Raw genomic sequence first — 16,187 nt, forward strand, 5'->3', positions numbered from 1 at the left:
GCGGAGCTTGCAGTGAGCCGAGATCGCGCCTCTGCACTCCAGCCTGGGTGACACAGCGCGAGACTCCGTCTCAAAAAAAAAAAAAAAAAGAAGGAAATGTATTATGTAACAGAACTAAAGTTCAGAGAGATATCCAGGTGCCCAAACACTGACATCAGGGATCTCTCCCTTTCTTTCCTTACTTTTGGCTTCATTCTTAGTCATGTTCTCCCCCAAGTGACAAAGATGGCCCTCAGTAGTGTTTGGCTTCATTCTATGGCTCTGCCTTCAGTAATTCTCAGTAAGACATTTTAGGGTGGAGTCTCATTGGCTCGAGTTCTACCTGCATCCTCCGAATAATCACTGTGTACAGAGGAGTGGAGTGCTCTGACTGTCCTAGCCTGACATACCCCCCACTGAAACTAGAAATTGGATCATTCACAGAAAACACAGGATTGATTAGGTGGTAGTGGGAGTTCACCAGAGGTAAAACGGTATAATTAACAGAGGAAATGAAAGCAATGTATGTCTACAGTAACGCTTTTCTTGAATGGGAAAGAAAGGGACACGAATTGCGTGCAGCACTGGGAATGTGCCATGCATGTGAAAGTGTGGAGCTGCTGGGTGGGTTCCTGGGTCTTAGCAGTCGGCATAAGTGCACAGAGAAGTAAGCAAAGTGTTACACAACTGAAGAATTTTGAAATCAAATTTACCACCCCAGAAAGGGACCTGGGAAGACATGTGATTTGTTCGCGTTGATCACCTTGCTGCTGAAACCAAAATATAATGGACATTATTCAAAAGGAGAGAAATAAAACCTGCCATACAGAGCTTGTTAGCACCATGTTGGCCAGCTATGGGCAGTTCTGGTCATTGGGTTTCAAACAAAATGCAAGGGAATATAAGAGGTTCAGAAGAGAATAAAAGAGATAATTGAAGGAAAAGGATACTACACATAAGAATGGTTTGAAAATCCTGAGACAATTCAGCCTAGAGAAATGAATGCCAAGAAGGTAAGAATGTGGGCAAGTACTAAAAAGTTATGCTTGGTTGGGCCGAGCGTGGTGGCTCACACCTGTAATCCCAGCACTTTGGGAGGCCGAGGCGGGTGGATTACAAGGTCAGGAGATTGAGACCATCCTGGCTAACACAGTGAAACCCCGTCTCTACTAAAAAATACAAAAAACTAGCCGGGCATGGTGGTAGGTGCCTGTAGTCCCAGCTACTCGGGAGGCTGAGGCAGGAGAATGGCGTGAACCCGGGAGGCGGAGCTTGCAGTGAGCCAAGATTGTGCCACTGCACTCCAGCCTGGGCGACAGAGCAAGACTCCATCTCAAAAAAAAATTATGCTAGGCACAGTTAAGGAAAACATGAACTACCTACCAAAAGTTAAATATGGTAAACAGACAAATTTTGAAACTTCAGTTACTGAAAAAGAAATAAAATACTAGTTTATGTTGTCAACCATAGACTTCTGAAACTCATTTCCTAAGAGTCTGTATTATCAAGAAAGCTAAATGAATTTGAAGAGAGTTTAGTCAATGCTACTTGTGACCAAAAAAAAATTTCCACTGAGAAGATCTGGGTTATGTCAAATCTTCAGGTTATAATCTAGGAAGACAAATGGTTGCTTTTCACAGGACACCCATGGTCTGCTAAAAATAGGTCTCTGGGCTAAATGGCCTGTATCTAGGATGACCCTAGCTAGGATGGAGGAAAATACAGGTAGGAATGGGGTTGGTCAACAGAAGTGAAATGGGCAAAGAAAGGCCAAAAGCCCATGGAAAACCATTCTTGAGTTGACATTAAATACAAGAGGAGAAATATTTCTCACATTTCAAAAGTAGCTTTTAGGAATTCCACTTCTGACATGATAGCATAAGGAGCTTTGCAGACAACTCCCTAAGGAAACCAGTGAAACCAGTGAGAATTATTTTAAAAACAAACCAAACCTGCAATTTTTTAAAGTCTCTAGAAATGGTCCTAAGGGCATACACTAAATGAAGAAACGCTTATTCAAGAAAACATACTAAAGCTTGATAAGAAGAGTAAGCTTGTTGTATCTGAACCTCCCTCCTTCCATCTTCCCAGGTCAATGAGACAAAAACTCCACTCTAGACTGGTATAGCCAAGAACTCAGGGCTTCCTCTCTGCCAGCTCACAGTAGGAGGGCTGTCTTCCTGGGAGGGGTAGGATGTCAGCACTTCTCATCCTGCTCCCAGCCACCTCTTGCTTAAGCTAAGTTTCAAATAAATGGAGTCAACAGGTGGGGACTCCCTACTACCCAGCCCCTACTCATGGCTCACAGGCCCTACCTTGGGGATATCACTGCTGAAAATACTGGGACCCCAGTGGATCTCGTTCAGGCTTGTAAGGTGGTGCTCTCATGCTGGGAAAGGCCAACCAAAAAGACCTAAGGCCACTATCCCCCATCCACTGAGCATTTGGCTCCCATCACTCAAAGAGATGCAAACCACTGTCCCCACCTCCAGCTCCAGAACAATGGCTCAGAGGTTTTCACCAGGAGCAGAAAGCTCCAAATTTCTTCCTAAAGGAACTGACTTCATTTGCAAAAGAGTGTAAAGAAGTTCAAGCCTAAGGGCACTTCAAAAACAGTGGAGGTTGCAATGACTGGGGATTGGGAGGGGATTGGTAGATTTATTAGAGTTATAGGCTAAACTTTAGGCTATAACTTTCCTGGAGAGAACTGGGAGAAGAGACACCAGGAGGAGTCCTTGCAGGATCAGAACAAGTCTCAAACATTGACCTCAAGAACTATCCTTTCAAAGGAGCCCAAAATTGATAGGATACTGTCTGTGAAACAATATGTTCCTTATAGCATTGTTGAAAATCGTAATTGGTGGAGTTTAACAGCTGAATGTTAACACAGTCAAAGTGAAGCTAGCCAAAACCATTGTCATCTCAGGTTTGACAGGCTACACTGCCTGAGAAACAACATCAGAGGCTTCCCACTATGGGGTGGTGGGGGAGGGCCAAATAGATCTTATTGAAATAAGCCAGCTGATCACTAAAACATAAACAAGCCCAGTTTATTTACAAAAACAAGGACCAGTATGCAGAGCTACTACAATATATTATCAGAAATATCCGGATTATAACCAAAAAATTACAAGACATACAAAGAAACAGGGAAGTGTGACTTATAAGCAGAAAAAAAAAAATCAGGCAACAGAAACTGCTTATAAGAATAACAAGGTGTTAGATTAACAAAGATTTCAGAATGGCCATTATAAATATATTCAAAGAACTAAAGGAAACTATGGTTAAAGAATACATTTGATGAATGACAACAACGATAAAAGAACAGGAGGGAGGAATAGGAACCTTTTGATATTATAAGGTACTTGTACTGTACTTTATACACTGAAGTGATACCATGTTCTGTGAAGATGGGCATGGATTGGTTATAAATGTGTATTGCAAACTCCAGGGCTACCACTGTAAAAAGTAAAAATAGAAGTATAATTAATATGCTAAGAGAAAAAATTGAATTACATTAAATGCTCAATGAAAACCACAAATGGCAGAAAAAAGAGTGGAAAACAAAAAGTAGAAACAAGACCAAGGGCAACAAATAGACCAGTAACAAATATGGTAGATATTAATCCAACTATATCAGTAGTCAGTGTAAATGTCCATGGTCTAAGTACACAAATTAAAAGACAGAGATTGTCAGAGTGGATCAAAAACAAGACCCAACTACATGTTGTCTACAAAGCGATTCTAAAATTCAGGTGGAATTGCAAGGGACACCAAATAGCCAGAACACTCTTGAAAAACAATAGCGAAGTTGGATGACTCTTCCTAATTTCGAGGCTTACTACAAAGCAACAGCAAAGTAGACCATCTGGCTCTGAAAGTAAGGATAGACAGAGACATCAGTGGAATATAATTTAGAGTAGGGAAATAAACTATGTGTTTATGATCAATTGATTTCAACAACGGTGCCATAGCCATTTGATGGGGAAAGAATAGTCTTTTCAACAAATAATGTTGACACAATTGAATAGCTAATGCAAAATAATAAAGTTAGGCCTTTGTCTCATACCATGTACAAAAAACAAAACTCAGCTGGATGCAGTGGCTCACATCTATAATCCCAGTGTTTTGGGAGGGCCAAGGTAGGAGGATCACTTGAGGCCAGGAGTTTAAAACCAGCCTTAGCAAGGTAGTGACCCCATTTCTACAAAATTTTTTTTTTTTTTTTTTTGAGACGGAGTCTTGCTCTGTCGCCCAGGCTGGAGGGCAGTGGCACAATCTCGGCTCACTGCAAGCTCCGCCTCCTGGGTTCACGCCATTCTCCTGCCTCAGCCTCCCGAGTAGCTGGGACTATAGGCACCTCCCACCACGCCCGGCTAGTTTTTTGTATTTTTTAGTAGAGACGGGGTTTCACTGTGTTAGCCAGGATGGTCTCGATCTGCTGACCTCGTGATCCGCCCATCTCGGCCTCCCAAAGTGCTGGGATTACAGGCTTGAGCCACCGCGCCCGGCCTACAAAAAAACTTTATCTAGGCATGGTGGCATGCACCTGAAGTTCTAGATACTACAGAGGCCAAAGGGGAGAATCACTCGAGCCCAGGAATTTGAGGCTGCAGTGAGCTATGATCATACCACTGTGCTCCAGCCTGGGTAACAGAGAGACCTTGTCTCAAACAAACAAAACCTCAAAATGGGTCACAGGCCTAAATGTAAGAGCTAAAACTATAAAACTTACAAGAAAACAAAAGGATAAATCTTCTTGACTTTCTATTGACAAGGGATTCTTAGGTATGACACCAAAAGCACAAATAACAAAAGAAAAAATAAACCGAACTTCATCACAATTGAAAACTTTTGTGCTTCAGTGAACACTGTCGAGAAAATGAAAAGGCAACCTGTATGATAGGGAGAAATATTTGCAAATCATATATCTGATAATGGAGTCATATCTAGAATATACAAAGAACTCTTATTACTCAATAATAAAAAGACAACTTAATTTTAAAATGAACAAAAGATCTAAATAGACATTTCTCCAAAGAAGATATACAAAAGCACATAAAAAGATGCAGATGCCTGACATGAGGGAAATGCATATGAAAGCCACAATGAGATACTACTTCACATCCACCAAAATGCCTAGAACCAAAAAGTCAGGTAATAACATGAATTGGCAAGGATGTGGAGAAATCAGAACTCTCAGGCACTGCTGGTAGGAATGTAAAATGGTGCAGCCACTTTGGAAAACAGTCTGGTAGTTCCCCCAACAGTTAAAGAACAGAGTTACCCTATTACCCAGCAATTCCACTCCTGGAAATACCCAAGAGAAATGAAGACATATATGTCCATACAAAAACTTGTACATAAATGTTTATAACAACATTACTGATAATAGCCAAAAGGTGGAAACAACCCAAATATCCATTAATTAATACAATGGAATGTTACTTAATCCCTAAAGAATCACTGAAAAATTAAGAAATAGAGTTCTTTTTAGGGGGGGGAATTTAAATTATGCACTTAATAAAAACTATCACCAAAAAATTCAAGAAAGGGGAAATAGAGGAAGAAAAATACATGTGCCATATAGAAAACAACAAATGGCAGACATAAATCCAACCATATCAAAGACTACATTAAATGTGAATGGATTACACGCCCCAATAAAAAGGCAGAGATTATCAGACTGGATTTAAGAAAAAAACAAACAACAACAACAAAAAACAGGCACAGTGGCCAGGTGCAGTGGCTCACACCAGTAATCCCAGCACTTTGGGAGGCCGAGGCGGGCAATCACAAGGTCAGGAGATGGAGACCATCCTGGATAATATGGTAAAACCCCATCTTTACTAAAAAAATACAAAAAATTAGCCAGGCATGGTGGTCTGGATCTGGGTGGTGGTTACTTTGGTGTGTTGATGTGTTCCGTGAATAAGAATATATTAGACCAGGCACGCAGCACTCTGGGAGGCCAAGGCAGGTGAATCACAAGGTCAGGAGATCAAGACCATCCTGGCCAACATGGTGAAACCCCGTCTCTACTAAAAATACAAAAACTTAGCTGGGTGTAGTGATGCGTACCTGTAATCCCAGCTACTCGGGAGGCTGGGGCAGGAGAATCGTTTGAACCCGGGAGGTGGAGGTTGCAGTGAGCCGAGATCATGCCATTGCACTGCAGCCTGGGCGACAGAGCGAGATTCCATCTCAAAAAAAAAAAAAAAAGAAAAAAAAAAGAATATATTGAGCTGTACAATTATTATTTGTACACTTTTCTGTATATAATTTTATCCTTCAATAAAAGTTTTCTTTAAATAATAAAAGCAGCTAGATTCTCTTTTTAACTCTGAGCAATCAGGCAGCTGTCACTACTCACCTTATAGCTTTTCTTTTTCTTTATATAAAATATAATTATTTGGGGGCAATAATATAAATAATTTTGTATATAAACAAATACAATATTAAATTTACCATAATCCTTTCTTTGTGGCATTTATCATTATTGATCCATGCTGGTCCCTCTTTATATTTTTTGATCTCCTTTTTGAAATCTCCAACTCCATTTCTCTCCCTCATAAGTATCCACTCTTGCATATTTAATGAATGACTTTGTAATTTATCCTCCACACTTCTATTCACACATAGTTGTACCCATGAACAATATTCAGTATTGCAGTTCTTGTGAGATTTTAAATATTAAAGACTTGGGTTAGACATCTATTCAACATTGTTTTTTATTTCTGAGTCAAGTAGATCGTGTCTATTCCTACTAGCAGCTGTAGAGTTTTACATGTATATACTATTTCTTTTTTTGTTTTTCTCTGCTGTCTGCCATGTATATACTATTTTATTTATTCCCCTATTGACATTTAGATGCTTCCAACTCTTCGAGATATAGCTATGTTGTGATGAACATCTACTTAACTGTCTCTTTGGGTGACTATGTGAGAATTTTTCTGCCTACATTTATTTTCATAAGTATTCTGAAATTGCTTTCTAGGCTGGCAGTATAATCCCTACCAGTTATGTGAGCAAAACAAGTTTTTATTTTCTCACATCCTAGGCAGTATCTGATATTGTCTAACCTAAATGTTTTTGCCAATATGATGGGTATAAAGCAAGATCTCATTGTTGTTTGCATTTGTATTTATCTGATTACTGCTAAAGCTGACATCTCCTTATATGCTAACAAGCCATTGAAGTGTCCCCATCTGTGAATTGCCTATTAATTTTTGTCAATTTAAAAAATCGGATTTCTTTTATTTAACGAATTAACAATTCTTATATATGGAAACTACTATAACCCAACATTTTAAAGATATTATCTCTCTTTTATTCCTGATAATTTCCTGTTTTTAAGTTTTATTCGTGAATCCATCTGGAGCTTATTTTTGGACGCAGTGTTTGCCATGGATCTGCTTTTATTGTTTTTCCACATAACAGGCCCACCTAATAAATATTCTTTTCTTTCACTATCTGGTCCTTAAGCCTACCGTATAATGTAGGGCCCTGTTGGGGGGGCTCCAGCATGTTCCATTACTCACGTATCCGTTCTCATGCAAGTGTCACGCTATTTTAATGACTACTGCTTTGTTATGTCACTAAATATATGGCAGGACACATCTCTCCTCTTTGAGAATTGTCTTAGTTATACAGGGCTTTTATTCTATAATGAAATATAGAATCACTGTACAATTTTCCAAAAGTTCTGTTAGGATTCTGATCCCAATATATTAGGCATATATATTGATTTGGGTAGAAGTGACACCTTGACCATATTAAATATTCCCAGCCAGGAAAATGGTATGTCTCCCGGTTACTCGGGCCTCCTTTTAAGATATTTAAGAGAATTTTAAAGATTTTCCCACAAAGGCCAAGGGCATTTTTGCGAGTGTAATGTCTGGATGCTTTATACTTTTACCGATATTGTAAATATCTTTATTTGAGACGGAGTCTGGCTCTGTCGCCCAGGCTGGAGTGCAGTGGCGCGATCTCGGCTCACTGCAAGCTCCACCTTCCGGGTTTACGCCATTCTCCTGCCTCAGCCTCCCAAGTAGCTGGGACTACAGGCGCCCGCCACCACGCCCGGCTAATTTTTTGTATTTTTAGTAGAGATGGCGTTTCACCATTCACAGGATGGTCTCGATCTCCTGACCTTGTGATCCGCCCGCCTCGGCCTCCCAAAGTGCTGGGATTACAGGAGTGAGCCACCGCGCCCGGCCATAAATATCTTGTATTGCATAGCCAATGCTCATATAAAGGACCATTACTTATTTTTGTACTGGATTTTGAATACGATGACCTTGCTGGACTCTCTTAACACTTTTCTTTGTGTTCAGTTCGTTGATTCCCTTGGGTCTTCCATTTAAATGGTCGTATCCTCTGCTCTTTGAGGAGCTAACACTCGGGCCGGGGAGCCTCCGGATGCATCTGTTCCTGCCTGGCAGCGCGCCCCGGGCCCCAGCCTTCTCCACCCGCGCTCCCGCCAGGTGCACCGCCGGGCCCCGGCCAATGGCAGCGCGGACTAGCCGGGCCGGGCTTGGAGGGACCAATCCCGCCGCTGCCGCCTCCCCTCGCCGCCAACTCGGGAACGGGAGCAGGAGGCCATTGGAAAACTTTGGGCAAGATGGCCCGGCGTTGATTTCCGCGCCCGTCTCTCCTGCGCCCGGCCTCTGCGCCGCAGGCCCAGCCCCCAAGCCTCGCACGTGCTGCAGCCCCGGCCTGGCCCCGACCCCTCCTGCCCATGGCGGTGGCCGAGCTGTACACGCAGGTAGGAGGGTCCGCTGGGCTCCCGGGAGCGCTGTGGGGGAGCCGGCCCTGCTAAGGCTGACTCGACCTGGCGCCCGGGCCACACCTGCGCACCTGACACGGCAGGGCGGGCGGGCGCGCGCTGGGGGCCGCGGAGGGGCCGCGGGGACCGGGGGCACGAGCGAGCGTCGCCCCTCCAGGGCCCCGACGTACTCCGTCCCTGCCCGCGGGTAAGCCCCCTCCTGGCTCCGCCCCGCCTGGGTGCCCTGCGGGTGGGAAGACCCTGGGAGGGAAGACTCTGTGGGAGGGGCCGCCTCCGCCGCTCCGGCCTCGGGGCCTAGAATCCCCAATCCCCAGGGGTCGCGCGTGCGTCCCCATCTCCCGGGACTGGAGCGCCTCGGCCCCTTCCTCCCACACCACGGGTGGAATCAGAGTTGCCCATGCGGACGTAGAAGCTGAGACGCCGGCGAGTCTCCTGGGACCCCCTTGAACGAGTTGGCACAGAAGCTTATGGCAGCAGTGTTCGGGCTGCTTTCTAGAATTCTGTGCCTTCAAAGTGCGTGAACGTGCATGTAGGCTCATCAGATGCCTAAAGCTGAAGCAGCCTGGGTCACAGGCTTGAGGGCACTGCAGTGGCACCAAGCGCTTGGGGAGCCCAGGGGCCACGAGCACAAAAAAAAATGCTGCAGTCGTAGGCTCTTTGCCTAACATCTGTACTGTTCGCAACAGTACAAACACTACAGTTTCTAAAGCGCCTTTCTTATACCCTGACTCTGGGAAACACTAGAGCATTCCTCAGAAACTTCCTTTCTGCTGGCTAGGGCTCCACCTCTTACCTCGGAAGGGCAGCGTTCCCTCTGAGATGGGCTTCCAAGCCCTCTGAGATGGGCTTGGGTAATTATTTGGATAAAGAGTGTGACAGTGTTAGCACTTTTGAAAAAAAAAAAATCCGTTTGAATAGCCATAAAGCCTGATCCTCCTATACACCAGTGGAGAAATTTAGAGACCTCAGTATTCAGACGAGTGGGACTAGAATCCATCCATTTCCCCGGACATATGCTCTAGCTTTCTACTTTAAAAGACGCTTTTGCTGTAGATAGAAAAGATAGTCGTGAAAATAATCCTGTTTCAATGGTTTAAGCAAACGTTTTTCTTCTACTTCGATTACTTAGTAACAGTCTGGACACAAAGCAACCAAATTGTAGTTTCTCCTCTATTGCATCTCCATTAACTGGAGTTCTAAATGGACGGTGTTTGAATTGCCCTAGTTTTGTTCTAGAATATTTTCACCAGTGAGAGTGTGAGCCCTCAGATAGCCAACAGCGCTTCTTCAGCCTTCAGTTTACTGGAAGTGAAAGAAAAGTCTTGGACTAGTCTTAGACTATACTTTGGGGGACACAGAAAAATGCTGCTGCGGAACCTGTTTGAGGTGAGAGTATTTCCAGAAGCAGAAGCACACAGGTGCAAGTGCCCCATCCTCAGGTGCCTCAAACTTCAAATATTTATTAAACGTCTAGTAAGTACCAGGCACAACGTAGGAAAGCTGACAGGAAGGAGTTTAAAGGTACAAGCTTGGAGGGAATGAGAATCTGAGAATCCCAGAGACTGACGCAGCCCGATGGCCATCCCCACCGACCTTGTGTCCAGGTGGACACCTGTGTGCCTAGGCTGCCACCTCCCTTCCTGGTAGGCAGTTAGCCCCCATTTTGTCTGTTCTAGAGGTGGGAAGGGGAGGGCCATGGCAGCCAGAGAGCGAGGTCGGGGCTTTATTCCCCAGTGCGGGTTTTGAGTGGGGGCTGGCAGGATCAAGGGTGGTGTGCTAGGACTGTTAGATTTGTTATGTATGCCAGCAGCGCCCTTGGGCTGTGGAGGAGAGGGGCTGGGGTCACGTAGCTGATTTCTCAGGTCTTTCCAGCTGTTGGAAGATCATTAGAGCTGCAGTGTTGGCCGTGGAGGGTGGAGGCAGGTGAGACTGAGAGGCCGGACTGGGGAGTGGGGTGGGGGTTGGAGGGACCAGCCAAGGATGACATTTGAGGTCAGAGTCTGTATGAGAGAGAGCAGGGTGGTGCTCTTGAGTGAATTAAGGATGTGACCTGAGGAGGAACTATTTCTTAGAGAAGTCATCAGGCAAGTTCTGTATGTGCAGGGGTTGAAGGGGTGAGGGGGCTTCCAAGGGAAGGTGCCTTGCAGAGTGGGAGGTGTCAGAGGGAGGGGATGGGCCCTGCCAAGGGTCTTCTGCCCAGAGGTGGTCACTGAACCAACAAGACACTGAGGGCCGCACCAAGGTGGGAGAAGGCAGACAGAGAAGAGGGCCAGGGACAGACTAGCGGGGAATGCATCTGTGCAAGGAGTGAGAGGAAGCAGAAGGGCTGAGATGGAGCCAACCAGAGGAGGAGCAAACAGGGTTGCTGGGAGGCACCCTGTGGGAACAGGGAAGAGGGAACTCCAGGAGAAGTCTTGGTGAGGGCAGCAGTCGCTGCCAGGTGAGGTGTAAAATCATCCATCGCTTTTCAAAAGCTACAGGGGCCATGCCTTAGAAATGTTCAGAGCAGCAGTTCCCCTATTTGAAATCTCTCTAAGAAGAGCTGGTCTGGCATTCTCTGCTCGACCACCTCTAGCGGCTCCCATTGCATTCAGACTCGCTGACCAGCCACGAGGTCCTGCCTGTCTCCCTGCCTTCACCTGGACTCACGCTCTGCCAGACTCCTTGCCATTCCCTCAATGCCTTGCCAGCACGTCGCCGCTGCGTGCCTTGGTGCACGGAACTCCACCTGTCCGAGGCTCTGTCTGTCACCTTTGCCCACGGCACCTGCACCTTCCACCTTCAATTTGTGCATAGCCTCTTCTGAGAAAGCCTCTGCAGCCAGCGCCTCCACACGGTGCCTTCCATATTGCCTGTTAACAGCTCGTGAACCCTCTGTCTCCCCCATTGACCAAGAACTTTCAGTGAGCAGGGGACAGTGGGGGCTTCGTAAGTGTGTGTTGTGCACCTGTGTGCATGACTGAACGTTTCTGCTTACAGAAATAGCTAGGACCATGGAGACGATGATGGGGATGGTGGTTGTTTTTATTTCTATGTACCAGATGCCATCCTCAGAGTTTCATGTGCCCTCTCTCGTTTAATCTGAATAAACAACTCTGTGTGTTAGATGATCTCACACTTTCAGAAATGGCTCGGGTCAAGTAAGTTGCTAAGGTAACATACAAGTGATGGAGCCAGAGGTGAAAACCTATGTTCTTAGTGTCCCTCACCACCACCACCTTGGTTCAACCGCCTTTATTGTCTTCCTCTTCTTCAAGGGATCTGACCTTTTCCCCACACACAGTGGGCTTGTGGGAAGTTCCTCCACTTTCTAGCTACCTCTCCTGACACCTGCTTTTTTATATTATTCCTTATAATAACTAAATTGGAACCAACTCCAGTGTCCAGCGAGAGGGGGAAAGTTGAGTAAATTATGGAAGACTCACATGATAAAACAGCACGAAGCCATTAAAAGTACTATTTCTGAAGAGTTCCTAACATGAAAACATGGTTATGTGAAAAATGGGGCACAACAATTGTATATACTGTATGAGGATAAACATAAAATATGCAAACAAAGGAAAAAGACCACATATATCACTGCCGAAAGACTGGACGGTCTTTTTTTCTAGTAGCTGCAGAGAAGTCAACAAGGATGAAGGCTGGGGATGGGTCGTTAGGTTTGGCCACTAGGTTTGGTCCCCGGCATCGTTTCTGTTCAGGTAGAACTGTGAAGGGGAAAGGGAGACCCTGACATGACCCGCTAAAGGAAGGAAACTGGCAGAGGACTGCGGTCTGAAGATGTAAGAAAGGCACCAGGCACGGGTTAACCTTGGAAAGGAGTGAGCGCCCGAGGCCGCAGTGGCAGGAGTTGAAGGCACAGAGATACTGACAGAGAAGGAAGACAGCCCAGAGAGCTTGGCGGCTGCTGAGGAGGAAGGGTGGGTAGGACGGAGGGCTTGAGAGTGACAGTGCCACCAACCTTTTCTCTGACAGCATCATTTGAGACCCTCAGCATCCAGGCCACCTTCCTCTGGGTGAATTTTCACACCTTGACGCCCATTTTAGTGGCACTATTCTCTAGCCTTGGTCTACTCAGCCATGAGTACGGTGCAACTTCTTGTGAGCATCCCGCAGTGCATCCTGGCATGATGTTAGTACTTTCAGCAGAGCTGGTACATGCTCTGCCCCTGGTGGGTCAAATCAAGTCCTGGTCCTGCCCCTTACTAACTGAGTGATACCGGGCAAGTTACTTAACCTGAGTTTCCACACCAGTATAATGGACCAAATCGTGCTTACCAGCTGAGGAGGTCACTATGAAGATTCATGCGTGTAAAATCCTTAGCACAACACCTGACACATAATGCTTAATAAAGGTTACTCGAATACGGATGCTATCATAATACAGTTGATTTTTTTTTACCTAAATACAGACTTTACATTTATCCCTATAAAATTTTCCATTTTATTTAGCGCCCAGCGTTTCTGAAGCTTGTAAAAACCTTTTGAATCTTGATCATCTTTAGCTAATCAATCATTTCATCTGCTTATTTGATACATGTGTTTTGTTTTTTCATTACGATACTGGTGAAAGCGTTGAATGAAAGGGGAGGCAGTAGAGCTCTGTGGCATGCCTCTGGAGACCTTTTTGTTTTTCTAAAGGTTGCTCTTTGCTCATTAATTAGAACTCAGGTTATGAGTGTTTAGTGACAGATTCCCTACAGTCATTCCACCATCTGTTTCTTTCACTTGTGCAAGAGGAACTCACAAATATCTTCGAAGTCTGCCGAAACTCAGATGTGCAAGGTCCAAAGAAGTGTCTTGACTAGCAGTCCAGGGCCCCTGTCTAAAATGAGGTCAAAGTTCAGTGTAATGATTTTTTTTTTTTACTTTGGCTAATTCTAAATAGTTTTTAGACTTTTATATATCATTAACAACTCTGGAAAATTAAATGTATCCATTGTATTATGTATGGGTAGTTCAAAGAGAAAAAAAGGGATGAAAAGACTGAAATCCTAAGTTTAGTCTTTAACTGGTGGAACTGAACCACTGTGAATTTGAATTTTTGTTCAAAAGTTGTTTATGGAGTGCTAGCTATGGGAAGTCATTGCATTGGATTCCTAGCACAAAGACTAGGCTCTTGAAGTTCAAATGCCAGTGGGGGAGATGGGAGGCAGCCCAGATACCTGGGGGCGGGGCAGAGAGCGCTCAAGGGGAAGCATCAGCTCTGCTAGAAGGCAAGTGGCAAGGAGAGTGCCCGTATGAGGACTGTATCCGGCTACTCCACACTATTGCCCATGGATGGGGAGAGGATGGGTGGGGCCAGGGTGGAAGGAACAGAAGTACACAGCAGAAAGCCAAAGAAGGCCTGCCATGTTCCAGAAAGTGCTAGTGGTTTTGGGTGACCACAGGCAGAGGGTGGATTGAAAAGAGGGTGAGGCCTAAGTAGGAAAATCAGCCAAAATGCTGGTTGTCCAGGACTGGCTCTTCCTCGAAACCCATGGGGGGTTGATTTTCAAAGCTTTTCTCTTGCCGGGCCCCACCCACAGGAATTCCAATCAAGTACGGTTGAGAGAGTCTGTCTGTTCAAAGAAACCTCGTGCTCAGCCTGGCTGAGGAAGCCCCTGGGGGCTGCTGCACCAGTCGAGAGAAGATCGGTGGGAGTAGGGTTGGGGGCTGACTTATGGCCATGGCAAGGGGGCTGGTGGGCAGGGGCGGACAGGAGAGAGCTTTTAAAAGGCAGTCTTTTCCAGCACCTGGTGACCGTTAGGCTGTTGGGGTGGAGACACGGGGGGCATCCAGCACTGTCCCAGGCTTCTGACATGAGGGGCAAGAGAGCTAGGAAGGAGGAGCGTCCGCATCACTGGAGTTTGGAATTTATGAGTCTTCGAGGAGATTTAGGGGCTGACATCTTGGAGGCAATTGGAAATGTGGTGTAGAGCTCCAGTGCACGATCTGGGTGGGAGGTCTCAGATGCACAGGTGCCAGGTGGTTGCAGAAGGTCTGGAATTGGGTGGAACTCTCCAGAAACAGCCCATCATGAGAAGAGGCTGGAAGGACCTTGGGAGACACGGACATGGGGGGAGTGGGAGGGGCAGGGGAACCAGGGAAGAGGCCTGTGAGGAGTAAGTGAAGAGGAGGAGGAAGAGAGGGGCATGGTGTGACAATCTGGCCTGGCCGACCTGGAGTGTGGACACTCTCAGTCCAGAAAGCGGTTCTAGGAGGGGAACTCATGTCGTCCCATCTTGTCCCATCTTCCATATAAGTCTTCAAGTCATTTCTGTGGCTGATGCCAGAATATCCCTCAGAAAAGTGGGCGGCGTGAGAAGATGCTGTTCTTATCTCACCTGTGTGCCTGGGGGCGTGGCTGACATGATCTTGAGCTCATAAGGTTCAGTGGTCCCAAGGCTCTGCCTCAGCTTGGAGCCTTAGCATGGGAGGGCACTCAGGGAAGGTGGGAGGTGGCCCTCTCTTTCTTGGCTCTGCTGAAGGGCTTGGCAAGCCATTCCATCCCAGTCCACAGGCTCCTGCCTCATGGGAAGGCCCCATATTCTGAAGGTCAGTTGACAGCTGGTTACATTGTTTGCATGGACTGTGGACTGTGTCTATTTGAATGAATGCTGTAAAGTTAGGTCTTCCTCCAGTTTGAAGCATTGCTTTGTGGGTAGAGGAATGTGAGGGAGGAGGGGACGGGAATGAATGGGTGGAACTTACCTGGAGCTGAGTAAACTCACCGTGTTTACTTACCAGGCTGGGTTTCAGCTGCAAGGGCACTCAATGCCAGCAAAGGCACCAGGATCGCAGGGTGTGGGCAGCCTGGGGTACTGGGCTGAGGAGTCACTGGTCTTCAGAAGAGAAGCCGCCAGTGGTTACATATGTCCTAATATTACCTGCCATTTAATACCACTTTTAGCTGAAACCAATCCTAAACTATAGTTAGGAGAGCACATGGACTCTAAAGTAGATGGTTGCAGTTCAGAGTTCAGGATTACTTTCAGGGCCAGATTCGTTTAATTAACAAGGAGTTCAAACTAGGAGTCACAGGCCCTAGCTCCACTGGAGTCCTGGTCCTTTGAGACTCTGTGTGCTGTTTGGTGAGTTATTGCTCTCTCTGGGCTTCAAGTAGGGGCTCTGTCAAACAAAAGGATTGACTGGCCTAGTGACTTTCACATCACTTCTCAGAGCCCAGGCTTCCTTGGATTGCCCCCAGGGCCCTCCGCTCCAGCTCCGTCAGAACACCTCCACTTTCGCCTGCTTCGCTTAGCCAGCCGCACAACTTCATTTTTTTTTTTTTTTTTTTTTTTTTTGGTGGTATTTTCTTCCTTTTCCCCCCGGCGTGGGTGGATGGCATGTTTTTTGGTCCCCGAAACCCCCGCCCTCCCCGGGCACGCGGCTTCTTCTGCCTCAGCTTCCCAAGTAGCTGGGATTACAGGCACCTGCC

The 16,187-nt window shown here is 46.0% G+C and overlaps 1 protein-coding gene across 1 annotated transcript in view; it reads left to right on the forward strand.

Moving 5' to 3' along the window:
- The first annotated feature begins 8,545 nt into the window (after window positions 1-8,545).
- Window positions 8,546-16,187, forward strand: part of MYO5C (myosin VC) — a 107,090-nt gene continuing 99,448 nt past the window's right edge. Inside the window, exon 1 of the mRNA XM_021940568.2 lies at window positions 8,546-8,746. Within this exon, the coding sequence (XP_021796260.2) occupies window positions 8,720-8,746 (27 nt within the window). The 5' untranslated portion in view covers window positions 8,546-8,719. The remainder of the gene's footprint in view (window positions 8,747-16,187) is intronic.

The sequence above is a fragment of the Papio anubis genome, unplaced genomic scaffold (assembly GCF_008728515.1).
Source record: "Papio anubis isolate 15944 unplaced genomic scaffold, Panubis1.0 scaffold213, whole genome shotgun sequence".
NCBI lineage: Eukaryota > Metazoa > Chordata > Mammalia > Primates > Cercopithecidae > Papio > Papio anubis.